At 39.1% G+C, this 27,671-nt stretch overlaps 1 protein-coding gene across 1 annotated transcript; it reads right to left on the minus strand.

Moving 5' to 3' along the window:
• Positions 1–4,731: 4,731 nt before the first annotated feature.
• Positions 4,732–26,134, minus strand: kcnk3a (potassium channel, subfamily K, member 3a). Its single transcript, XM_056262663.1, has 2 exons — positions 25,681–26,134; positions 4,732–6,019 (listed from the first exon to the last, which is right to left on the minus strand). Exons 1-2 carry the CDS (start codon positions 25,961–25,963, stop codon positions 5,145–5,147), a joined length of 1,158 nt encoding a protein of 385 aa, XP_056118638.1. The 5' UTR covers positions 25,964–26,134; the 3' UTR covers positions 4,732–5,144.
• Positions 26,135–27,671: the final 1,537 nt, after the last annotated feature.

The following is a 27,671-nucleotide window of genomic DNA, read 5'->3' on the forward strand; positions in this document are numbered from 1 at the left end:
GTGAGTGTAAACTCACAATTGTGATAAATACAATCAAAATGGCAAGTTTAGGACTCAAAATTCTGTTTTACAGAATTGTGAGATATAAGCTCGTAATTGCGAGTTATGATGTCCTGATTGCGAGATATAATAAAACTGGCCAACCAACCTGTTCATGTGCCCAGAGACACTGCTGTTACTTAATAATTAAGACTTGGTGGCATTCATGTATGAAAACAATGATCATTTTTGCCAGTGGTATATAAATTAGGAGAACATGGGGGCAAGTTGTACAAGCACACGTAGCACAATGTAGCATTGCTGTAGTGTAAATCAGCCCAGAATAGAAAGCAGTTCAATCAAAATAAAGAGTCTCCAGTGACGTCTCTGCAGTGTCTGAAGCTAGTGCTGTTTTTTCATCTGCTTGATTCTTGCTGAATGTTGTTGATTTAAGAGTCCAGCAACTGAGCGGATTCTGTGAAAAGTAAATGTACTGACGTCAGGTTTGATAAAAACTTAAGGGCTGTTTACACAACACCATTACCAACTAAACACAGAAAACGTATGCGTCTTGGATGTTCATTTACACACATTTTTGCGAAGTGCACGTTTTTGAAACCGATACCGTTATCGTCTCCATGTCAACTACAAAAACGTGAGTTTGTGAAAACGGTGACGGCATGCGTATTGCATAGTGTTTCTTTACAAAGTGACATCGCCAACTACTGGCCTGGCAGCAGAATGCAGCATTTTTAGTTGGATCAGTGTGAACGGGGATCGGTTTGACAACGTTGTCGTCTGTACGTAAAAAACACGAAGGAAAAACGCCTCTGTTTTTAGTGCATCTTTTGTCATGTAAACGTATCCTTAAACCACTGATTGTCAAAATTGCAGAAATTGACTTATTATCAGAGAAACTTGTTTTTGGCTTATCAACAAAAGGAAGATCTTAATACATAGTTAACATCATGTATTTATTGAACAAACGGCTGGGACATCAATTTATTATGATCGCAAAATACAATAATTATGGTCATTTAAAAATACATCCCTTAAGAATAGCATTTAACAGGGCCATTTCAAATGAACGTTTGAACACAATCACTTCAGCAAGAAACGTTTGAGAATAGAAGGCCGATAATCAGATTCTTGCAACTCTTTACAATGAAGCAAAATTCATAAACATGAACTTCTGTATTCTAAAATCTAAATTTCGTCTCCCTTCCTTCAACTGCAGAAACACAGCAAAAGGATAAAGTGGATGAATGATTATTTAACTGAAATTTTGACGTGTCTATGTCTCGACACACACACACACACACGCTACCCAGCTTTATTTGTGCACTTTCCAAATACTTTCTTTGCCCCTAGGTGGACATATTATGCAGCTTCATTCCCAAATAAAGAGACAGACTTGGATGAAGATGATCGGAACTGACAACTTTGCTTAGAAGCGGCAGCTTTTTTTTTTTTTGCAGGAAAAAGGGGAAGGGAGATGAAGGAGACGGGAAAAACCCACACTGACTCAACCCTCTGAGGTAGAGTAACGTTAGCAGGGATGCTCTTTGATTTACAAAGTAAGAAAGAACATACAGGATCAATGGTATTACACTCAATTCTATCATGCAATGTGCAAATTGTACATTATGGAACAAACATTAATAGTGATCTAAGGCACCCAGCAAACAATGTCAAACTCGTTCTTATAAACGTGACAAGCACCAAAAGATGCCGTATGGATATTATAGTATGCACGTAACTATGTGAGACTAAACGTTAATACAGTAAACATTTATACGTGTTCTCCTGACATATTGCTTTGATTATATTTCCTATGTGCTAAAAGTAGCAACAAGAAGCACACTTGACATTTCTAAGTAAGTTAGATTAAGAAATGACAGGCCCACGTGATATGCACATTTTATTCCACTTTGTATTTCCAAATCTAAATCTTAATCACATCCTGAACCGGATATGAGTTTGGATTAGAAAACCGAGATGATAGTTCAAGGTCGTTAAAGGGAAAGTGCCGACCTTTTGATTATTTCCTCTAAAATTGCTAATGTGTAATGTTAGTATAGTACAAGCCACTGATGTGTCCATTTACACAATTAAATATCTAAAAAAAAAAATATATGAGTGATGTTATACTTAGTATTTTGGATTTTAAAAGTGCAGTTTAATGGGAGTCCATTTGGGAGTCCCTCTAATATACGGTTTTGCGTATCTAAATATGCTAAAAATATCAATTTCAGTCAATTTTTCAGATATCAACACTTTTAGACCTGATGTAAGTATACAAGGTTACAAATGGCGAACTAACAAAAATATATTAAAAATATACTATTGTGCAACCCATTACTTTCTTAATATGATGTATTTCCAAGTTAAAAGCATATTATATTATGTTTGATTGTACAAGCGGTTATTCGATAGCAGAACGCTCTAGAATGCCTGAGGCTAAAGGTCAAGGTCAAACTTGTGTTTATTATTATTGACCTAACCCTTTATTATGCTTATTTTAATAAGCAAATTGAAAGATTAGCAACAACAGTAGTCCAAAACGAGGCCTAAATGCCTGTTCGGCTGTTGGGAACACGGCTTGGTTTCGTTTTTTTGGGCTCGGTTTTTAAAAATAGTTTCAGAAGCAGACCAAGTTATTACATTTTAATCAAACATTACAACAAAAACAAGCATTTTTCTTCTTCTTCTTCTTTGGAACAACGTGATGAATTGTGCACAATAGGAACAGGAATGTGTTTTAAGAAAAAGTCCATTCGGATTACAAGTAAAGAGATAATCTGTGCACTCCTGGCTACAACCCTGAACTAATAGATTTCATCTAAAGTGCAACTGCAAGTACAATATATTCCTATGTAATTATATAATCCAGTATAATAATAAAAAATGGATGTTACAATAGCTACAATAATGCAAACAAATAATTATTCAGACAAACAAACCTGGTGATACATTAAAATAATAGCAGATGTAAAAACGGAAAACACATGGATAGATGAACAGTACAATTCACTCTGAATTTGAGTTTGAGTGTGGAAGAAAACAAAAGCGAATAGACGCCATATTGAATTTATGCGGAAAACAAGGCTGTGAGGGATAGATTTACAGTCTTTACAATGGCATGCGCTGTATAACGGTCATGTAATCTCAGCTAAAAACTGTTTTGTGGAGTTTTTGTCAACTAAAAGTTTTTCTTGTTGTTTTGCTTTTTTCCGAAAGACATTTCGTCAGCGAACAATTGTATGTTGTTAATCAACAGTACAATCCATTGAACTCACTATACGCCTCTCCCTCACAGCCTTGTTTTTATAGAGTGCTGCAGGGATGACTTATTTTTGCACGCTTAAACCCGGAAATGGATTCACATTTTTGCACATCGTCCTGAATCCAATGGGTTTTTAGGGTTCAAATTTGCGTTTTTCACGTGCGTAAAGGAATGTGTATCACACGATATACCCACGGCATTCATACCATATGATAGAACTCCTAATTCTGAGCAACTTTGCCTCTGGGACCACCGCTGTCAATCGAACCGTTCGTTAAATATCAGAGATTATTTCAAAAACCTACATTCGCGAACTAGTCCTAGGTTTTTGGCTCAACCTTGATAACTGTTAAAAGGTTTTAAAACTTATATTTCCTTATTAAATTGCCTGTATTGGCTGTAAATGGTCTTCTCGATCTATGATCTAGGTGGTTACAGGCTTGCTAAATTAAACATAATACCTTTTTACGCATGTGCTAGCTTGACCCCCTTTATTGCTGCTTGCAGCTATATTTTGAATGGGTTTTTGCATGTAATGAGGTTTGTGGTGAACACAAGCTATGATCACTTGCTTCCAGTAACGGCCGTACGCAAGTCTAGTTCCGGCGGATGAGTGACCTCTGACCCGACGCATGACGTAGGATGTAGGAGTAGCGTAAGCTTAGGTGAGAGTAGACGCCTCTTGCGGTTCAAACAAACAGAGCTGGGCAACAAAGTCAAGCTCCTCCAACATTTCTCTGTAAATTTTCTCATTTTAGACTTCTAATTCGTGACCAATGCTTGTTTTGATCTATCCTCTGCGCTTCTGCTTTCGTCAATACGTCATGTGTCGGGTCAGAGGTCACTCTTCCGCCGGAACTAGACTCGCGTATGGCCATTACCGGAAGTGATATTATAGTTTATAAATAGATTTATTCTTTTACATGGCTTCGCTTCAGAAGGCCTTTATTAACCCCCTGGAGCCGTATGGATTACTTTTATGATGGATGGATGCGCTTTTTTGGGCTTCAAAAACTCTATTCACTCCCATTATAAAGCTTGGAAGAGCCAGGATATTTATTTGTCTGAAAGAAAAAAAACTCATATACACCTAGGATGGCTTGAGGGTGAGTAAATTATGGGATCATTGAATTTTTGGGTGAACTATTCCTTTAAGATTTTCTCGATTAAACCAAACGTTTAAGAGTCATAAACTTTTGTTGGTCACAGAGCTTATTTTCTGAAATAATCCAAAAGCCAATGGAACAATCCTACTGGGTTTTTGTTGAGGGAACCAGTGCGATGGTAACTTCTGGGTTGGCCAACAAAAATACATCGTCACTGCAGAATCCTATTCCTGTAAGAAAGTAAATATTGCGCCACCCTGACTAAGGTCTGCACTCATTATTAGCTAAGTTCTCATTTAAGATGATTGATTTTTATTTTATTTTTTTAATTACTATTTCATAACTCCAGTAAAGATAATAAAGTATTCACTGTTGAAATGGTTGAATCACAAGATGTATCTATTCAAATGAAAACCAGAAGATCCTGACACTTTGGGACTTGTTGGTTATTAAAAGACCAGCATTTGTTTCCATTTACCATTGAGCTCACTGAAGAGCTAGCAGTTTGCATCTTGCCTTTTCTCGAAAACCTCAAAGTACTTCAAAAAAATACAGGCATTTACCCTGTATTGCTTCCCATATTGCTTCTATGTCTCCGGTCCTCAAGCAGCACCTGCTGACAGGCCGCCCTCCCCCGTCTATCACTACATTACATTTATTCGACTGACAGAGGATCCGAGCAGCTTAGAAGCAGTGGTTTTTCAACCCCAAGTATAACAGTGGTTGGTTTCGTAAGGCGAAAGAGATTCACATGCAAAACATCCTCCAGCCCTCTAGATGGAGCTGCGGCGTTTGGAGAGTCTTTGGTAATGTGCCGGGCTGAGCAGGCCCGTGTACACTGAACTGGTGCCGGAGTGCTCCTGCAAGGCACTGCACACGCAGCCGTTGGAGTGGAGGGGGTCGGAGATCTCGCTGTGCTCCATGTATGTGTCCGAAGTGGACAGATCGTGAGAGATAATCATGGGAATTGAGTAGCGCATCTTCTCCTGGCTCTTGTACCAGAGACAAGAGCACATGGACTGGAAATGCAGCACTTCGGCGTAGACGTTACACAAGCCTTTCCCGGACCCATGGGCCGCACCAGACGAGGACGGTGGATCAGACATGGTCCCGCCACCGCCGGTCTTTCTGCTGCGGGACAGCAACGTACGCTGTTCGGCGTCGCGGCGTTCGTCCTCGGCATTCATAGTCATGAAACGCAGAACCACCAGGTTCAGGAAGGCGCCGATGACCGTGAGGCCCGTGAGGATGTACATGAAGCTAAACGCTACGTACTGGGGGTTGGTTTGTAACGCATTATCCTTCTGCAGGGCCACGTAGTCCCCAAAACCAATGGTGGTGAGTGTTATGAAGCAGTAATAGTACGCATGAAAGAAGCTCCAGTCCTCGTAGCGGGAGAAGGCCGCCGCTCCCACGCACAGCGTGCTCATGCAGGATATTAAGCCGATGCACACCATGTTGGCCATGGAGACCTCGGTGTGCCGAAGGCCAAGACACTTTTTGAGACGGTGCAGCAGGTACTTGACGAAGGTGTTGATGCGTTCACCCAGACTTTGGAACATCACCAGGGTAAGGGGGATCCCCAGGAGAGCGTAGAACATGCAGAACACCTTCCCACCATCCGTGCTGGGAGCCGCATGACCGTATCCTAGAAAAAAGAGTAAACATAATTCATTTTTTAATTTTTTAGGGTTGTCAGCAATCAATCAGTTTTTTTTTTTTTTTTATAACTTCAGCGAAGCTTTTAAAGAGGACCTATTATGCTTTACATTTTTAACTTTAATGTGGAGGGCGTTGTTCTCTATATCAGTAAGCACTGTTTCAGAACTCCATTGTAGTCTCGAGTTTTCTTCCAGGAATCATACACTTCACAATATTCCTCATTTAAATAATTCCCGCCCAAGGCATATGCAAAAATATTGGACGAGGCCTGGTTGAGTTGTGTTAGAAGTGTGTTGAAACTTGGAGTTATGGTAGGGGGCGTAACATTTCTGAAACACGCTTAAAGTGGTTGACCAATCATAACACACTGTTCAGCCGACCAATCAGAGCATACTACGCTTTTCAGAAGGAGGGGCTTCATAGAGGAACTAAACAGATAATTACAGACAGACTGGGAAGAGAGGTGCTGCAACAATGGCAAATATGAGAATGTGAGAAAAGAAATGGTAAACATATTCTAGTAGACACCAAAATCAAACTCAAGAGTTTGTAAAAGGGCATACCAGGTTCTCTTTAAATAATAGGGATGCACAATATCTATTGGTACAATATTTACAATATGGGGTGTTATTGGATATTTGATTGCATTTGCATTCTGCCTGTTTTTACATTTTCAATCATTTGCGCTCACTTTATAGTCGAGTCACATTTAGTTATAGAGCTTTATACAATACAGATTGTCTTAAAGCAGCTTCACAGTAAAAAAACAGGAAAATAACAGTGTTGTTGCAAAAATTCATCAATTATGATAATACAGATCTGTCATTATTTAGCTCAATTATTTAGCTCAATTTACTGTAATGTTGATTGAATTCAGTGTTGCAAAGTTTGTCAATTATGAAACGAATTAAATTCAGCTATAAAGCAACTCTACAGAAGGCGATAGTGTAATTATTCAGCTCAATTTAGTTCAATGTAGATTCAATTTAGCTCAATAACAGTGTCGATGTTGCAAAGTTTATCAGGTACTATGAAATGAATTCAATTCAGTTGTAAAGCATCTCTACAGAAGGCAGCTCAATTTAGCTCAGTGATGATTCAATTCAGTTTAACAACAGTATCAATGTTGCAAATAGGCCTCAATTTTGAAACATGTAATTAAACTATAAAGCAACACTACAGAAGACAATAGTGTCATTATAGCTCAAGTCAGTTTGTGGCCAGTGCTGAAGTGTTTTCCTAAATTCACTTTCATAATCAGACCCTGAAACTGATTTATTTTTCATTTATTTAGACAAAATAGTATATAATTATAATAAACGCCATTTACTAGATATCAGCCATATAACATAAAATATTAACTATAAATATTAGCTTATTAGCATCAGCCAAAATGTTAATATCAGTAATATGGGAATGTACATTGGATATTTTGCTCAGCACGGATATTTATTGATTTATTTATAGTTTTATTTGTTTTATATATATATATATATATATATATATATACATACACTTACCTAAATGATTATTAGGAACACCATACTAATACTGTGTTTGACCCCCTTTCGCCTTCAGAACTGCCTTAATTCTACGTGGCATGGATTCAACAAGGTGCTGAAAGCATTCTTTAGAAATGTTGGCCCATATTGATAGGATAGCATCTTGCAGTTGATGGAGATTGTGGGATGCACATCCAGGGCACGAAGCTCCCGTTCCACCACATCCCAAAGATGCTCTATTGGGTTGAGATCTGGTGACTGTGGGGACCATTTTAGTATAGTGAACTCATTGTCATGTTCCAATTTGAAATGATTCGAGCTTTGTGACATGGTGCATTATCCTGCTGGAAGTAGCCATCAGAGGATGGGTACATGGTGGCCATAAAGGGATGGACATGGTCAGAAACAATGCAGGTAGGCCGTGGCATTTAAACGATGCCCAATTGGCACTAAGGGGCCTATAGTGTGCCAAGAAAACATCCCCCACACCATTACACCACCACCACCAGCCTGCACAGTGGTAACAAGGCATGATGGATCCATGTTCTCATTCTGTTTACGCCAAATTCTGACTCTAACATCTGAATGTCTCAACAGAAATCGAGACTCATCAGACCAGGCAACATTTTTCCAGTCTTCAACTGTCCAATTTTGGTGAGCTCTTGCAAATTGTAGCCTCTTTTTCCTATTTGTAGTGGAGATGAGTGGTACCCGGTGGGGTCTTCTGCTGTTGTAGCCCATCCGCCTCAAGGTTGTGCGTGTTGTGGCTTCACAAATGCTTTGCTGCATACCTCGGTTGTAACGAGTGGTTATTTCAGTCAAAGTTGCTCTTCTATCAGCTTGAATCAGTCGGCCCACTCTCCTCTGACCTCTAGCATCAACGAGGCATTTTCGCCCACAGGACTGCCGCATACTGGATGTTTTTCCCTTTTCACGCCATTCTTTGTAAACCTAGAAATGGTTGTGCGTGAAAATCCCAGTAACTGAGCAGATTGTGAAATACTCAGACCGGCCCGTCTGGCACCAACAACCATGCCACGCTCAAAATTGCTTAAATCACCTTTCTTTCCCATTCTGACATTCAGTTTGGAGTTCAGGAGATTGTCTTGACCAGGACCACACCCCTAAATGCATTGAAGCAACTGCCATGTGATTGGTTGATTAGATAATTGCATTAATGAGAAATTGAACAGGTGTTCCTAATAATCCTTTAGGTGAGTGTATATATATATATTATACTATTACACTGTAATTTGTATTTGTAGTTATTTATATATATTTATTTTTGATTCAGGTGCTAAAATAACAGCAAGTGCAAATAAACAGGTTATATTCTTAGAGGAATTTAAGAATATACATTATTGAACACAGTAGTGAATCTACACCTTTAATACACAAGCTTCGCCATCCCATTTAAATAGCAATGTATGTATTAAGGCTGCTAGTGCAAATATTATACTTTCACTGAAGATGCACACAATGTGACAAGGATGTTGATCTAGGAACAAGATCAACCAAGTCTTAGAGTAACTCACGTTAAGCTTGTAATGTTCCCATATGAGCTCATTTACAGTATACCAACTGTAGCAAAATCAGCTAAATCATTAGACCAGGCAGTAATAGGTACAGTAAAGAGAGGTCTTCCAAGTACAGAATTTTGCAGTGTAATCTCAAGTAATTCCAACTTAGATTTTATTAATAAAGATAAAAAAAAACGTTAACACTTTACAATAAGGTTCATTAGTTAACATTAGTTAATGTATTAACTATCATGAACTAACAATGAGCAATACATTTGATACAGTATTTATTCATCTTTGTTAATGTTAGATAATTTGTTAAAGCTCCAGTCCGTAACTTTTTTAAGTTAAAAGTAATCCAAAATAATTATATTAAAAAAAAACTTATTCTGCCAGTGGTCAAAACTATCTGCTTGCCATAGCTAGATTCAAAACGGTTAGCTTGTAATAATGATTTTAATTCCAGTGGTACTGGTGGGTTTCCGCGGGAAATTCGAGCATGTCTTTGCGTCATGACGTCACACCCGTACACATAAAGAAGGAGTTTCGGCTAGCCGGCTAAACTGCGCGTGACGAGATGTTTAGATGTATAGGCTTTTCTCGCAGCACTTTACATAAATAAACTTATGGCATCCAAGATCCAAACAACAATCATCAGTGACTACGTTTACATGCAGCCAATAACCCGTTCAAAACCGGGATATTAGCAATAACCCGGTCGCGCAAGGCCATGTAAACACCGGCAAAAACCCGAATATGCTCATATCCCGGATTTTAAAAACCGGGATATGATACCTGGGGTACCCCTTTTCTAACCCGAATTTTTGGTCATGTAAACGCGCATCGGCATATCCCCATAGTGATTTGTGTTCTGCGCATGTTCTATTCGCAAGGAATCTTGGTCTTTTGAGTAGAGGAACTTCTCAGCGCATACAAAAACCAGTATACCGGAAGTAAACATGGCGAGACGCAGCACAGCATTTTGGAGCGAGGTCAGTACCAGCACCAAAGCGCAAACAAAGGCGATCGTTATCTGCCCCGAACTATTCATTATCCGCGTGCTGCTGCTATTGTTGTTGTCTTTGGATACAGGAAGAAGAATCGGAAATGACGCATAGTGCGTCTTAAGGTTGTCCGTACGTCTTGACGCTAACCGTGCGTCGCCGTTTACATCGGGATATTGCAATTCCATGTATACAGGAGAAACTCTCTCTGCTCACGCATGTAAACGGGTTATTCCTAATGTTTCAGAAACCCGAATAGTGACCTTAACCCGACCATAACCCGAAAATTGGCTGCATGTAAACGTAGTCATTGTCAACTGGAGATTCAGCAGTTATAAAACCCAAAAGACTTCGTACTTCGGATTTAAGGTGGCTAGAGAAAGAGAAAGAAACCGTCTCATGCGAACACAAGGATTTAAACATCGGCGGGGCTTTTGAAAAGTGCGTGAACTTCGTGTTTTGAAGGGGTTCAAAACGGAAGAAGAGACGGCTTTTTTCTGCTGAACAAGTAAGACATTTCAATAGTTCAATCGTGTAACAGTACGTTTTCTTAATTCACACAGTTATGGAGTTTCCTTTGTTGTGCCTTTCTCGTTTTGCTATTATGGAGAATATGAATTCTGAACTACACAGGTAACCATGAAACACATTAAATTTAACATTAGTCACGCAATGCTGATGTTGTTAACATGAACAATTTGAGAACAAAGTAGGCTATAATTTGCACGGTTGCTGTAAATCACGTTGATTAAATCTAACGAAGCTTATCATGTCGAATGCTTTTTCCCCCTTAGTTGGTCAGAACAAAAATGGATTTTACTTACTTGTTCAGAAGACATTTTCTTATGAAAATTCTTATGTTGGTCAAACTTTCAAAAAGTGAATCTGTGATTCTGTATGACATTATCCACACAGCACGGTGACTGACAGCAGCACTCGCCTCAAAGCACTGTGTTCATCCGCGCTGTTTCATGCCGATTTACAACCCACGTAAAGATAATAATTCCGCGAATCACTACAGTTACAGATTTCGAACAGAGAGATGGCGACAAAGAGGAAAAGTTCCGGACTGCAGCTTTAATAAAAATACACTTGTATACACAGATGTAACTTTGTTCATGTTAGTTCACAGTACATTAACTGATGTTAACAAATACAACCTTTGGTTTTAATAATGTATTTGTAAATGTTTAAATTAATATTAACTAAGATTAATAAATGCTGAAGAAATGTTGTTCATTCGTTTAGAATAAATTTGAGGAATGTTGTGTTTGTGCTAAAAACAAAGAAATCTGCCTGGCCCAGCGTCTTGTAGGCTATCCTTATTTTGCAATGTTGAAGTGAGCTATTTTCGATTAATGTGTGATACTTATTATTCATTAGCCACTATAGGTAAATAACTAGAACAAAGTGAAATAAACAGAAGAATGTGTGGGCTACCAACCAGTATGTTTATGATAATAAAAGTATTATGATAAATACCAGTTTGCTAATGAGTATAACAGAATGACATGTCTTGCTTTTTCTTTTCTTAACATTTACAATGAATTGTATGTACACTCACCGGCCACTTTATTAGGTACACCTGTCCAACTGCTCGTTAACACTTAATTTCTAAGCAGCCAATCACATGGTGGCAACTCAGTGCATTTAGGCATGTAGACATGGTCAAGACAATCTCCTGCAGTTCAAACCGAGCATCAGTATGGGGAAGAAAGGTGATTTGAGTGACTTTGAACGTGGCATGATTGTTGGTGCCAGAAGGGCTGGTCTGAGTATTTCAGAAACTGCTAATCTACTGGGATTTTCACACACAACCATCTCTAGGGTTTACAGAGAATGGTCCGAAAAAGAAAAAACATCCAGTGAGCGGCAGTTCTGTGGGCGGAAATGCCTTGTTGATGCCAGAGGTCAGAGGAGAATGGCCAGACTGGTTCGAGCTGATAGAAGGGCAACAGTGACTGAAATAACCACTCGTTACAACCGAGGTATGCAGCAAAGCATTTGTGAAGCCACAACACGCACAACCTTGAGGCGGATGGGCTACAACAGCAGAAGACTCCACCGGGTACCACTCATCTCCACTACAAATAGGAAAAAGAGGCTACAATTTGCAAGAGCTCACCAAAATTGAACAGTTGAAGACTGGAAAAATGTTGCCTGGTCTGATGAGTCTCGATTTCTGTTGAGACATTCAGATGTTAGAGTCAGAATTTGGCGTAAACAGAATGAGAACATGGAACCATCATGCCTTGTTACCACTGTGCAGGCTGGTGGTGGTGGTGTAATGGTGTGGGGGATGTTTTCCTGGCACACTTTAGGCCCCTTAGTGCCAATTGGGCATCGTTTAAATGCCAAGGCCTACCTGAGCATTGTTTCTGACCATGTCCATCCCTTTATGGCCACCATGTACCCATCCTCTGATGGCTACTTCCACCATGTCACAAAGCTCTAATCATTTCAAATTGGTTTCTTGAACATGACAATGAGTTCACTGTACTAAAATGGCCTCCACAGTCACCAGATCTCAACCCAATAGAGCATCTTTGGGATGTGGTGGAACGGGAGATTCGCATCATGGATGTGCAGCCGACAAATCTGCGGCAACTGTGTGATGCCATCATGTCAATATGGACCAAACTCCCTGAGGAATGCTTCCAGCACCTTGTTGAATCTATGCCACGAAGAATTGAGGCAGTTCTGAAGGCAAAAGGGGGTCCAACCCGTTACTAGCATGGGGTACCTAATAAAGTGGCCGGTGAGTGTATTTACTACAGTGCAAATCATTAAATTACTCATGATTAAAGATGCAAATATTATAAGATACAGCAAATACTGAATATTGTTATGCAAACAATTGATCACAGGCTATGCCTGTTGTTCATGTATGGAAGTTTGTTTCCACAGCATAAAAAAAGGTAATTGCGACTTTATCTCACTATTCTGAGAAAAATAAAGGAATTGTTGAGTGAAATAAAGTCAGAATTGCAAGATTGTCAGGTGTGGATGTAATCATGCATGAAGATGTAGAACCCAATAACAGTCTTTCAACTCAAACACTGAAATTAACTTTGCACACTATACATAAACAAGAACCGAGAAGGAGTGAATACAACACAGGAGTATTTATACACTCGAAGGAAACTAGATAAGGAACAGGTAAACCTAATCAAATAATCAATGAGTAACCATAGAAACATAAGTAGTAACAGTGGAAACTAAACAGACAAACAACAAAATGAGGGGCCGTTAACACAACAGCGTTTTCAACAAAAAAATGGAAAACTATTTATGCATTTTGGCCATTCATTTCCTGTTTCCTGTTCCCGTTTTCCCACTTTGTTTCGTTTTCTTGACTCATTACTCCCTAGTTTTGACTCATTTGGTTTTTAAAGTGAATGGCTCCATATGAATACAATGTTCAAATTCAAAATCTTGTTTGTGCAAAATATTCTTGTTGAATAGAATGAAAGGGCACTGTAATTCTACACTGCGTCATGGAGTTGACGCTATGAGCCGGTGTCTAAACAGGTGTGTTACATTCTAATCTTGATTGGCAGTCGCGGTTAGGTGACATCACGGGTGCACCAGCAGGGTATATAAGGGGTATAAGAAGACGTCATCAGCTTCTTTGTCTTCAGGAAGCCGTTTGTTTGCAAGCTGTGTGTGTGTGGACTCTCTGTTTGTTTGGTGCTAGCAGTAGAAACAGAAAATGTCAAGCAAGTCCTTCAGAAAGTGTTTGCCATCGTGTCAAAGATGCGTAACACCAGGCGATCTTCATGAGTTTTGTGTAATGTGTCTTGGAGTGGAGCACACTCATTCAGCACTCAAGGGGGTTGGTTGTTCTCACTGTGACCGCTTCAACGTGAGCAAACTCCGCTCCAGCCTGGTTCTTTTCAAGGGAGATGGGAGACAAACGTCTGTGCCCTGCGGATGAGGTCTCGCTGCTGCCGAGGAAGCCCAGTGATTATGACTGTGGGGGTCGTAGATGGAGTTAGCAGATGAGCTTGAGACAGGTTTAACCCCTTCTCAGGCATCACCTACTGTAGCTTCTCAGCTCTCATGCCAGATCCGGAAGCCCGCTCGGCGGCTTCTTCCGAGCTGGCAGAGAGCATGCTATTGGCCCGGTTTAGTTCTAAGGAACTAGATATGTTGGGAGTCGAGGCAAATGTGAGCCTGCCTCCTCCCTAATCCCCACATATGATGAGCTGGGCCACATAATGACCAGCACCACAGCCAAATTTAAGCTAGATTGGTCTGTGGAGAGATTGGAATTCACCCCGAGCAGTTTGGATGAGCAATTCCTTGCGGGTCAAAGGCGTCTCACTCCTCTGAGCCTTCCCTTTATTAAATAATAAAGCATTTCCCTCTAGCAACCAGCTATGCTACTGTTAGGGGCTGGCTGAGCACATTTATGTGAGGATGTCCCAGGTTGAGAATCTCGGGTAAGAGAAGTAAGAAGCTGAACCTAATCTTTTACTCCAACAGGGGTAAAAGTCCATCGGCTATTCTCTAAAAAAAAAGAAAAAGAAGGAGAGGAGAGCGCGACATATCTTCCATATGAGAAGAGCCATGCAGGAGATTGATTTGGGGATTTTTCGTGGACTGTGTGTTCACCATGGGGGAACTGCATTAGTTGGGATTACAGGAGAATTTGCCTGATTAACACATGTTGGGAAGCGGCAGTTGAGGTCGAGTTACTCCCTCCTGTATGAATATTCGCCCCTCCAGAAATGGATGACGAAATTCAATAAGTCTGTGCAGGGGTTAAGTCTCATGTGAAATACATCATAAAAATTTCCTGAAGAGGTGGAAGCATGAGCACTCTCCAGCATTAGGAGATTAAGAGATAATATTGCCATGACTGTTCACTTATCGAATAAATCAGACTAGTGCAGTAGTATTGGCTCAGATGTTATTTTTTCCCTGAGCCTGGGAAGCGCAGTTGCCTTATGTATATGAAATAAGTGACTACATATTGACCCACTTTTTCAGTACCCCACTGTCTATTGAGACCTTGTACACATTGGTGATGCATCCGTACATTTCTGTGGCAGTAAAGCCAGACTGTTGTAGGGGAGGTAGAGGGATTGTTACAATCACTTCCTTATTCATCTCTCCGGAGGCTTGCGCTGTGAAGATGATATGGATATGCTTACTTTTGTGGGGTATTGCAGGAGTAGAGATTGGCTCTAGCGCTGTTGCATCCCACTCTTCCTGCTGCCCTTCATAGTGCAGGATGGGCGGTGTGGTAACGCATCACCTTGTCATTTTTTGCCCGTTCCAGTACTTGGCATATAAATTCGATATTGATCCACCACATAAATAGCGGACTAAGATGAAGGGAATTGGCATTCATGCTATCGTGTTCCACTCTGTCATCTAGCGCCCTCCAGTGAACTGGGTATAGTGGCAGTTTCAGTCTCCTTCATATTTCATACGGGCAGACGGAGGAAAGATTAGCAATTACGCTGTTCGGGTCCTATGCCTCTTTCTGTCTGTTATTTCCGGGTGCCAATAGAGTGCCGAAGTTACGACGTCACTCTGTAGGCCAAAACGCGGAAGTGAGTTAGCATTTTAGCACTCCCGGTTCCCTCGCTCTAAAGTCTATGGGATTTTTGAATGGGATTTTGCTAAATCGCCTGAAATGAGGTCTGTGGTGAACAAAGCCTCTAAATATTTTCACGTTTTGATCTATGACATAGAACACACAGTTATAACCTGTTTGTGGTTTTTTAAACTTTATTGTGTCTGCTTGTGTTTTTTAAAAACTTTATATAGGCTTCAAAATGTATAAATTTTGGATTAACTTGTAAAGATTATCTTGATAGACAAAACGTGTAAGGGTCACAACTCTTTGTAAAACACAGATCTTATTTTTTGCGATTTTCCAAAAGTCTATGGGGAAAATGCATAGCTTTTCGATCGAGGGAACCCATGCGCCGCTAGCTTCCGAGTTGTCCTACAAAGTGACGTCATCACTTCGGCACCCTATAGTGCAGAGGTGGTAGCAATATGCTGTCTCTTTAACAGTTATGTTGTGATAAATGTGGATGATGGGAAAATAATGCAACTTGCGTCCCACATCATCATTGGTCACTCTTCACCTCTTCGGCACTAGGAGTGCAGAGGTGTTAGCGATGTGCTTCCTCTGTGATCATGTCAATAGGCTAAACAGCACTGGAAGATTGGGCAATACTCTCCTCTTCTGTCGCCTTCGGGGGCTGAGAAGCATTAATCTACTTCTTGTTGAATCACGTTCATATTGGAGTAATTGGATGGCACTTCCCTTTGTTGCCCCTCCAGTCTATACCTGGAGGTGAGAAGTGTAGATATAGTGGGGGACTATGATAGCATGTTTACCTAATGGTTCGCAAAGAGTATTGGGACAGAGTATAAAAGCTATAAAAAGCATTAAAAGCTCTGTCGCAGCTAGTGGCCTGCTCTCTCTCATTCGCTGGAACTGTAGGAATGGGCAACTATCAGCCGATAAGAGCTACTCAGTAGGGGATGTACTCTCAATACCCCCCTCCTGTTCACATTGGAGGTTATAGTCGGACATTTTGATGTTGAGAATTTCCTAGGACACCCAATTCTGGGTAGAGTGCTTCCCTAGGGCAGGGGGAGGCAAGTTCGGTCCTAGAGAGCCGCTGTCCTGCAGAATTTAGTTCCAACCCTAATCAAACGCACCTGAACAAGCTAATCAATGTCTTCAGGATTACTAAGGCTATAGGCAGGAGAGGTTTTTTTCAGTGTTGGAGCCAAACTCTGCAGGATAGCGGCTCTCTGGGACTGAACTTGCCTACCCCTGCCCTAGGGGTTAGGCAGGAGAGTGCTTTGGTGTGAAGACTATTGCTATATTCTTAGAAAGAGCATACAGTTGAGGGAACACAGTTCTCTCCTGAGGCCTATCCTGGTCCTGTGGACAGAATGCTTAACGTCGTGCTCCTTGGAGCAGGTTGCCCCTTTGAATGGATGGCCGCGGCGACCCGGGTTCGAGCCTCGGCATAGATTGAGCTGTGGGCCTAACCTCTAATCTAGTTCTTGGTCATGTGTGTGTTGTGTGGCAATGCTTTGGTTACAGTTATCCTCCAGGGCAGTTCACAAGCACGGTTCAGTATGTTTTTCAGTACGATGCAGTGGGTATTTTGTTCAGATAGCATCAACTCATTAACTCGTTGCCATACTTCAGGCATGCCTGCACGTCTTCAGACAATTGAGGTCAGTGTACCCTTTAAACACTGCTGGCACACCTGTGACATCACCTGACCACGGTAGCCAATCAAGATTGGCGTGTAGCACACATGCTCACAAGGAGTGTTCCCATAGCGTCAACCCCATGACACAGTGTCTCGTTCACCTTCTCAGGGAGCCATGGTTACAGTCGTAACCTGATACAGTACAACAATATCCATACTTTCCCTGCACCTGTTGAGGTTTTTAATTGAGATTTATATTGCCTCTACTCATAATGACCATCTGTAATTTTATTTTCATTGCACTATGATGGAGTCCAGTTGCTCTTATTATAGAAGCAGCATGAATTATTTCTTTGAAAGAGGCTCAGTCGAGCCATCTGCACATACAGGCTGCTGTTTAGAGCTCATTTTCATGTCTCTGCTTCTCTCCATCCATTCAGCTTACATCTCCTAAAATAACTCCTTTTTTTCTGAATGATTATTTCATCTTATCATCAAATGTGCTGCAGTCAGTGCAAAACCATTCAGTAGTTGAACCCATATTATAAGGGGTTGGGGATTAAATGCTTAGAGAAGGTGTGAGTGTGTGGTGTTGGGGGAAGGGATGGTGTGAAATAAAGGATTAAAGATGTTTGGCATTGGTTAAATCACAATATAAAACACATTAAGGGATGATAATAATATTGATAAATATAAGGGACAAAATGTAACATATATGTACCTGTATGTGTGTGTGTGTGTGTGGGGGGGGGGGGTCACAAGTGTTTGTTAAAGGCAGATCAAAGGCTGATCTGGGATGCATCCACCTTTATTACAATTACATTATTGTCAGCTCACCAGCCCTACGTCTAGGATTAATGAAATTATTAATAGTCATCAAATGGCACGCATAAACGTGTTTTATACGATTCTCCACTGATGTTGCAGGTATATGGAAAATTACCGACCTATGCTTATATATATGATCATTTTCATCTTGTGTCTTGTTGTTGTCGGTTTGTGTGCACAAATATGTTTAGTAGGCTATAACTCTAGCAGTGTTTTAGGGGCTGACAAGATTCTGGTCAGATGTCCCGCTGCTGTCACTTTTAATCTTTCATATCTTCCTGAAAAACGAGAGACTAACCAGTGCTGCAGAGTCATGTGATTACATAATGCTATTTGTTTTTCTTTTTTACGTTTGAAAATCATTTGGTTACTTGATTATAAATGACAAATAGCTTTTTTATATAGTATTACTGCCTTTTAAAAAAAAATTTGTATACATATACATACATACAAGTCTCTTCTACTCACGAAGCTGCATTTGTTTGATCAAAAATACAGTAAAACAGTAATATTGTGAAATATGGTTCAAATTTAAAATAGCCGTTTTTAATATATTTTAAAATGTAATGTTGTGATGCAAAGCTGAATTTGAAAAAAGTCTTTACTGTCATGTTTGATCAATTTAATGCGTCCTTGCTAAATAAATAAATTCTTGATATTTGTAAAAAACAAACAAAAACAATAACTTAATAAACTTTTGAATGGTAGTGTACTGTATACTATATTGTGCTTCATATTTATATAACTATTAAATATATAGTTTATCTATAGATAATATACATTTTCCAACTTGTCCGACTCCTATTCATGTCCTTTTCCAAATGTCCTATGCTTTGTTTTATCCTGATTTAAACATGAAGTAAAACGGGTGTCACATTCATGTTTGGTTCGGTGTTTCATTATCATGTTCTGTTTAGTTTCATTGTCATGTTCTGTTTAGTCTGTGTTCTGTCTCTGAGCAGCACGCAGGCTGTGTCTGAAATCGCTCCCTATACCCTTAAATAGGGCACTATTTGAGGGAACAGCCATTTGTACTCACTCGTTTTCATTCACTCCTTCAAGTGGACTATATTAGTGAAGTAACGTAGGGAATAATGAATGAGGGTAAAGGGGGCGATTTCGAACACAGCTAGAGCGGTGTTTCCTTTCTGAATGAATCAGTGCTTTTGAACGAATCGGTTGAATGAATAATTCAATGACTCACTCATTAAGAAAGTCAAATGCTAAGCTTAAACGTCTATGACTGGATGAATATTGCAGTGATTATTATGTTTCTCATTTTGTGAAAGAGAGCATGAAGAATCATTTTCACACATGAATTGTCACCTCTGATTGCAGACCTTAAATTCATTGAAAGCTTTTGGGATGTGCTGGAATGCCTATTTAAATTTGAACAGCGACTTTATTTTGGTCGGGCAGTAGGGCTTGCATGATTAATCGAAATTAAACTGCACGCGATCTGGCAAAGGCTGTGACTTTTTTTAAGTGCAGCTTGTCAGTGAAGCACGGCTCTGTGATCAGTTGTAAATGCTGCTCCATCTGCACCATCACCAGGCAGTGTATAATATAATAATATAATATAACAAATAGGGATGTCCCGATCCGATCACGTGATCGGAAATCGGGCCCGATCACGTGGTTTCAGACTCGATCGGAATCGGACGTTACCTCCCGATCAGGACTCGGATGTATATTAGGGGTGTAACGGTAACTTACATGTATTCGTATTGAACCGTTTCGGTACGAGGCTTCCGGTTCGGTACGCATACAATCCGAACGATTCCTAGGACCATTTTTCCTGCCGACAAAATCCGCGCTGGCGCGACCATAGGGCACGACCACCACAAGGTTGCGCAACATCAAATGGCAAACGTAATGAAAGCGGAACGAAACTGCGCTTCTCATTATATTGTGCTTAACGGACCATTTATCAGTTCGGACCAGCAACATCTGTGCAGCGCGAGATCAAGCGACACTGTGCTAAGAGATCCAGTGAGGAAAACATTTGAATTCGCCACTGAAGTAATAACATCGCTGCGAGATCTAGTGAGAAGCATTCACATTTCTCCGTTATTAACCGTAGATCTCTATCAGATCAAACAGCGCTGACGTGGAAACCAGGAGAAACATTGTGCCGTGAATTAACTAGTTATAGACTTAAAGTCAACAGATCAGCAACATTCACCATGATTTAATATAGTAACACTAACTGTAACCATGGAAGTTTGGCTGGAATAGTGAAATGCTTTCAAGTACTTCACACATCTTTTTCCAGCACTTCAAAACTCAAATATTATATATATAAATATATATTTAAATGTTATTTTTAATGTGATGGCCATTTATAAACCTGAAAGTTTCAAGATGTAGGAAAACTCAAACTTATTTAAAAATATTTTTTCTTTTAATAAATAGGAAATTTCTCTGGCATTTCTTTCTTTCTGCTGTATCGAAAACGTACCGAACCGTGACACCACTGTATCGCATCGAACCGAACCATTAATTTTGTGAACCGTTACACCCCTAATTTATATATATTCTCTCTTTTTTTTATACACTTTTTTTTATTTGTTTACGTGCCTGGCCTGCCGGGTATTTTAAGTTGAGGTGCCATTTGTTTTTATATTAGACTTTTTTATATTGACTGTTGCACTAAAGCCCAAAAGTGAAGATTTTATGTTATTTATTACTTGATTGTTCAAGCTACCTCACAGAAGTGCTCTGTTTGCTAACAGAGTTGTTGAATGTTAAAATAAGGTGAATTAAATAAAAAATAAGGAACATCCTGGATATGTTTTTTCGCTCTTCTTTATTCTTTTTTTTATGTATTATAGAAGTATCGGATCGGGATTCGGTATCGGCAGATACTCAAAATCAAATGACTCGGACTCGGACTCGAGGGCAAAAAAACCTGATCGGGACATCCCTAATAACAAATTTTGTATCACAGTATAAGGTTATAGAGCAATATAAGGTCACAGCTTTGTTTGGATTCAGAAATGCTGGGGGTCTTTAATGACGGTGACTGTCCATGCAAGGCACCAGCGATGCCGTCACTGCTGGGCAACTGGCCATGTGTCACTTTGTGAAAATGTATCCACATATACAGTGTACGTAAGCATCTTGCACAGTACAGAGTCATGCCAACATCACAAGGACATATCTTACTCTTAAAGTGCTTAAACATCTCTTTCTCAGATAACCGGCAGGTTGGTGGTGTAGATTTTTATCTTAAGTATCTCATCCAAAGAAGTAATATTTTCCGTTTTTCATATATATATACTGTATATATATATAATATATATTTTTTTACAATAAAAGTTACATTATTCAAATAAAGTGCATCTAGTGACGTCTGTGGTATGATAAAATCATCTGTGAGACAATGGCATAATACAAATATTTGGATACAATATTGATGGATTAGATTGTAATAAAAACTAAATTAGCTGTAAACATTTTTATCTCCGTTTCGAGGTACACTGAATATTGTACATAATATCAGGAAATAATGATTTTTCTGTTTGTAGTAAGGAAGGAAATTCAGGGTTACATGTTGTAATCTCTACATAACTTCCTTTATTAGTGTGTTTTCGCACCACCACGGGTGTCATAAAAAGGTCTGTCCAGGTGGCTGGTGAACTGTAAATATGCTTTGGGTGAAGTGGCATATAAAAATGCAGCAAATAAAAGTCCTTCGTATAGTCTCTTTGAAACATCACTCGGGCAAGCTGATCAACAGATTCTCTATGTGAAAAGTCATTCGAAATGTATAAAGTGCAAAAAGCCACAGGTTCCGACTGATGTGTGACCCGCTGCTCCGCTGGCCAGGAGGGTATTTATTTTTTCGGTTCACATTCTTTCCATCCAAAACACTCCTTCCCTGCAGAGGAGGGCAGAAGAGGTGCTCGTGTCCTGCTGTACTGTCGCCGGACACTGGAACTGCATTGATCTTTCACATCAACGTTCTGGGATTAAAAGTCCCTCAGAATCGGTGCTGAACAATGGATATTTATTTTCTGTCCTCAAGAGTTCTACTATTGATATTAGTGATGTGTAAACAAATATATTTTGAAAATCGTTCAAATGCATATTGTGAAAATCAGTGGGTTGGCTGAACAGAATATATTCTGGAAGTCCTGTATTATTAGGCTGATTTCAGGTTTACCCAACTCCTATTGGCTATTTGTTCCATTATCCTAATTAAGTACTACAAAATCACTTTAAGATATTCCTTAAATTATGTTTTTATAACCAACAGTATCTTTTAAATTCAACCTAGGCTGACTGGAGAAACGTGCCACTACCTATACACTTTTGCAAATCTCCAAAAGCTTATAATTATACATATCACTGCAGTTTCCAGCTTAAACGAAACAAAAAGTGGCAGTAAAACACAACTTTTATTATATTTTTCATACAATTTTTTGATTACTGGGGCAGATTCGTGCGGTTCCATTGACCTCAAGACACTTTTACCATAGCGCATGATTTGAAAGCGAATACATTTTGACGTTTGTTTCACATTATTAGCTTCATGGCTTTTCTGACATAGTAAACTTGCTCTGTAGCTCCCCTGATACAGACTGCACTAACTAGTATGCTAACAGCATTCTAATGACAGCAAAGCTACAAAAAATATCAAAACAAAACAAACCATTTAAATTCTAAAAAAAGCCAACCAATTGACTAATTGGTTATAGGACAACTATTTAATCAGGTGACCATCTTGAATCAACTGATATACATCATGGCTAAGTGTTAGCTAGAAATGCTATCATTAGCAACAGAAGTTCATTGTCAATAATAGAATTCTAATTTTCTCCTCAGTTTATATTTATTTCAAGTTAGTTCCTTTGAGTTTGTTCGGAATAGTCAAAGTACATGCTGCATTTTGAAAAGCTTTAAAAACGTTTAAATGATCCATAGATTTATTTTTGTGGGTGAGTCACCTGCTATAAAAGCTTCCTATCTTTAAATCAATAGATCTGGTCAACATGGAAACAAAACTAGCCTGTTGGCAATAAGGATGTAACCAAATATTCAAGATATCGATTGACCATATCCGGTTGGGGGGGGGGGGGGTCTTTCTCAATCGCTATGGTGGTTACGCTTCTGTTTGATAATGCAGCACCAACTTCCACTAGACTAATGGATCAGGTTAGCTCCGTGTACTAAGCTGATACCCCAGACCGCAGATAGTAAACAGTTCCTTGTTTACAGAGTCCCCTGCATTGACAATAAGGTGCTGGCAGGCTGATTGCTGAACTGATGATTAGATTACTGGCAAGTGTACACAGAAACCTGATCTATAGCAGACGCATGAAACAGACCTGACCATGGATGTGTCTGATAAGAGGAACCGCAGCATACATGACAATGAATGGAAACATTACATGAGTTTTTGTGGATACTAAAATGGGGTTGGGATTTTAATATGATTTACAGTCCATTACATACAGAACTGAGTTGCATCTATAAGGTGCAAAAGAAGTACACTTTAAGTACTTTTTTTTTTTTACAGAAATAAAATACCTTTTTAGAAGTGAATGTAATGTGCTCAGGATATTTCATTGCATGTTAATTCCAATTAAATGAAAATGTTTAAATTTATATTTATTTAGCTGAACTTGAGAGTTTTTTCGTGACCCACTTAAGTAGGACTTAAGTATGTATTTATGTAATTTCAAAAAATATGAAATATGGTTAAAGTACAATTTAGTGCATTTAAAATATATTTTAGTCCCCCGGAAGTCAATAATTGTATCCCTTAAAACTCATCGTTGATCACCAAAATTACATATTTAAATATTTTTTCCTTGCCTTAAAACAGCTTGAATGTAACTCTACACACTTGCCTCATTTAGTATACGCGGTTCTATGAATATGCAAATTAGCCCCGCCTCCACTCACTCACACCAGCTCAGAGATCCACTCGTTGACGATCACACAAAGTGCTCTTTTATATGTGTAGGCCTACTTAAGTGTGTTAAGAAATGGTCATAAAAGTGTACTCTTTTTAAGTAAACTTAAGTGTCATTTTATTTAATTAATATTATGTTATCTGCAAGTACAGCACTACAAACATTCAGAACAATTAGGCGCAAGTGGAACTTTGATTTAAAAAGACAAAAGGACAATATTTAATATTTTATTTAAAAATGTGGGTTATTGAACATGAACTTTTAAGTTAAAAATGTAGCCTATGTATGTAAGTGTGTCTATACAAATATATGTTTTAAAAATGTATAGGAGATGTCCCCATTTATTTATTTATTTTATTTCCTTTCAGCTGTGGTGCAATATATTTAGTTGTATTTAACGTGGTACACATTTTGAATGAGGTCATAAATAAGCAACTGTAATATACAAGAAATAAAAATAAATGTTTAATGTCATTTTTTGATGAAGTACAGCAGGTCACACTGTAGGACAGTGCTGTCACTGCTCGACATGTCATGTCAACTACCCATTCCCTATATTGCTGAGACACCGAGACAGAGAAATGAAGGCTTGTCACTGAACACGATCTGCTGCTCTTTGGATGAATTAAAAAACATCGCTGTTCTGTGTCTGATTCTTCGAAAGCTGTCCAGTCAGTGTCACACACACACTACACTGCCAAGCTAAACCAAAGCCTGCACAGATGTCTCGACGCCTCCGGGAAATCTAGGACTTTTTCTGAAGGCTGTGTACACAAACTATCCAGGTCTCTGCTGGAAGATCCAGTTTAAGCTGGTTGCAGTGTTTGGAACATAGAAGTTGGCTTCTAGCTGGTATAAGCTGGTTGTTAGCTGCTTGACCAGCAACCTAAAAATCAGTGTTAAGCTAGTATGGTAGATGATTTGTTTCAGGTTCACAATGATAGCTTTGAACAGGTAATGCTTAGACCAGCTCATACCAGCTAATGTCTTGACTGGACCAGTTAATTGCCAGGATACACCAGCTAATGACCAATTAAGAGCGACTAACGGACAGTTTCAATTGCTTATAACCATCTGAGCTGGAAGTTCACAATGTCACACACAACAACACTGTAAAAAATGATATGATCAATAATTTATGACAACATTTGTTTTTACATTGATTTAACTCGTTGTTGTTTTATAAGTTATACAATATTCCACTCATTTTTTAAAAGTCAGTTTAGGTTAATGTAATTTAAGTTGAAATGACTTAAACATCCAAGTCGATTGTAGGCAACTTACAAATTTAAGGCAGCTTAAAAAAAAATTGTACAAGCTTAAACCTGATTTTTCACCACGGTGTTATTTTAAATAGGCTACTCCCAATATGATTTACAAGGCTGTGAAATTAATACATGCTGGTTTAATACGGCGAACAATATAAAATATGTGCTGCATTTTTATTATTATAGGCTACATTAAATGTATAGCCTACAATTAGCCTATTTTAATACGCTCACGGATCCCGCAGATGAAACATCAGCGTACAACATGGGCGACCTACTCATTTATGATTTATAATGTTCATAACGCATATTATATGAGGAACCTGACCAGAATGACAGCTATGAAAAAAGTTTGACGAAAAAAATAAGTTGATGGGGACGATATTTGAACGTCTGACATACCTATAGTGGTGATGACCGTGATGGCGAAGTAAAAGGAGCCGGCGAACCTCCACTGGACCCCAGCCTTGTGTGGCTTCAGCTGCAGCACGACCCGCTCCAGCTCGTCAAAATTGACTTTGCTCAAGTTGTACTTGTCCATGAGCTCTCGCTTCCGATCGTCCAGGACCTTCTTTTGGGTGATCTCCATCTTGGATTCTAACGCGTCAAAAACAGCCGCTCCGACGAGCAAATAAGTGAAAGTGCAGATGATCAACACGAGGGTTCTGATGTTTTGTCTCTTCATGGTCAGAGCGAATGAAACGAGCCACAAACTTTGAGGAGTGATGGTGATGGTGATGGTGATTTCATTGCGACTGAGCTGTTCCTTCAGCACCACGGGTGCACATGTGCCTGTTGAGTCAACACATCTCAGCCTGGGTTCATCTTCAGAACCTCCCAGTGGTGCGAAACAGACAGTTCATTTACACAGAGGTTTGAAAAAATGGAGGATTTCTGTTGTGGATTTTTTATTCATATTCTTATTTTATACTATAATACTAAAAAAAAGTATTATTTAAAATGTATTGTATAGGGTACATTGTCGAGTGTTTCGCAATAAACATCAGGTAAAGTGGGACAATAGCCTACCATTCATTAAATTTGCATGACATCATCATAGTGGAGACTGTGATCAAGCTTCAACAACTAATGGATGAGAAATCAGCCAGCACAAACATAAGCCTCTTTCAAAAATTCAATTCAATGATCAGTTACAAAAAATTTATTTACGGGATCTTTTTTTGTGGACTAACTCCAGTGAGACAGTATAGCTTTCAGGTTAAGCTTTTAAAACTCTTCTGAATGATTATTATAACAAACATTCCTTCGGTTTCACAGACAAGGCTTAAGTCTAGTCCCAGACTAAAATGCATGTTTGAGCTGTTTTAACTGGAAGCAAATAAGCATATCTTAAAATATTAAGATGCTCATCAGTCACATTTATAAAAGCTACTTAAATGCCTTAATTAAACTAAGGCCTAACCCTGGCTTAATCTAAGCCCTGTCTGTGAAACCGGCCTTAGAGTCTGGATATTTCCTGATATCTTGAATGTAGATGTGCTATATGAGGTTAAACTGACAGTAATGGTTTCTAGCTGACATGCTGGTCATGAACTGGTCATGAACTGGTCCAAGCTGATCTAGATAATGGATTAGTATACCGGGTTATGGGGCTGAAATCAAGCTGGTAGATCTTGATCTATAGCTGGTTAAAGCAGTGCCAAACAACAGCAACAGCATGACCAACTTAAGTTGATGAGATATGCATTTCAGGGCCACAGACAATATTATATAATTATTATAATTATGCATAAAAGAAACTCTTATAGTATTTCATATAGCATACATTTAACATCAGCGTCCCATATAACGATCTGTCCCACTTTAGGCAGTTATGCTCAATTAGCACATGGAAATTGCATTAAATAGTCTAATCTACCAAAAAATGACTTAATTTTGCACACAACACCCTATCATTTTAAAAATGACAACGCTTCCACAGAAAATGATATTGATTAATAATTGAGCTTAATGTAATGACCTCTCTTTGTGTTGTTCGTTCTAATTAGATTCCCTCCGGTTCCTGAGGGATGCGGTGAGTGAGACTAAATGAATTAGGAATGTGATACTGTCAGCTCGGATAATCTGCCCAGATTCGGACAACAGATATTACATAATAATGAGCTGCACATTACCGCCATATTCATCTGGATGGAAATACAGAGGCTAATCAAACTACAGAGGCTAGGTAAAAACAGGTCTTTTATTCATCATTTTTTTGGTGTATGTTTATGTTATATGCCAAAACCATTTCTCATAGTTTGATCATTTAGTCTAAAGACAGAAAGTTAAAGTCCCCCTGTGGTGAAAATCAAGCTTTTAATGTTGTTTATGTGTATATGTGGTGTTTTTTAATATGCTTTAAAGGAGCTGTATGTAAGAAATTTATTTCA

Source organism: Rhinichthys klamathensis, unplaced genomic scaffold, assembly GCF_029890125.1.
Source record: "Rhinichthys klamathensis goyatoka isolate OS25496 unplaced genomic scaffold, OSU_Roscu_1.1 h1tg000196l_1, whole genome shotgun sequence".
Classification (NCBI taxonomy): domain Eukaryota; kingdom Metazoa; phylum Chordata; class Actinopteri; order Cypriniformes; family Leuciscidae; genus Rhinichthys; species Rhinichthys klamathensis.

What these genes read in the sequence shown, in the direction of transcription:
- kcnk3a (XM_056262663.1), bottom strand. Translation starts at nt 25,963, where the DNA reads ATGAAGAGACAAAACATCAGAACCCTCGTGTTGATCATCTGCACTTTC. An exon ending in CACGGTCATCACCACTATAG is followed by an intron (nt 6,020 to 25,680) that starts GTATGTCAGACG and finishes TCTTTTTTCTAG; the next exon opens with GATACGGTCATGCGGCTCCC.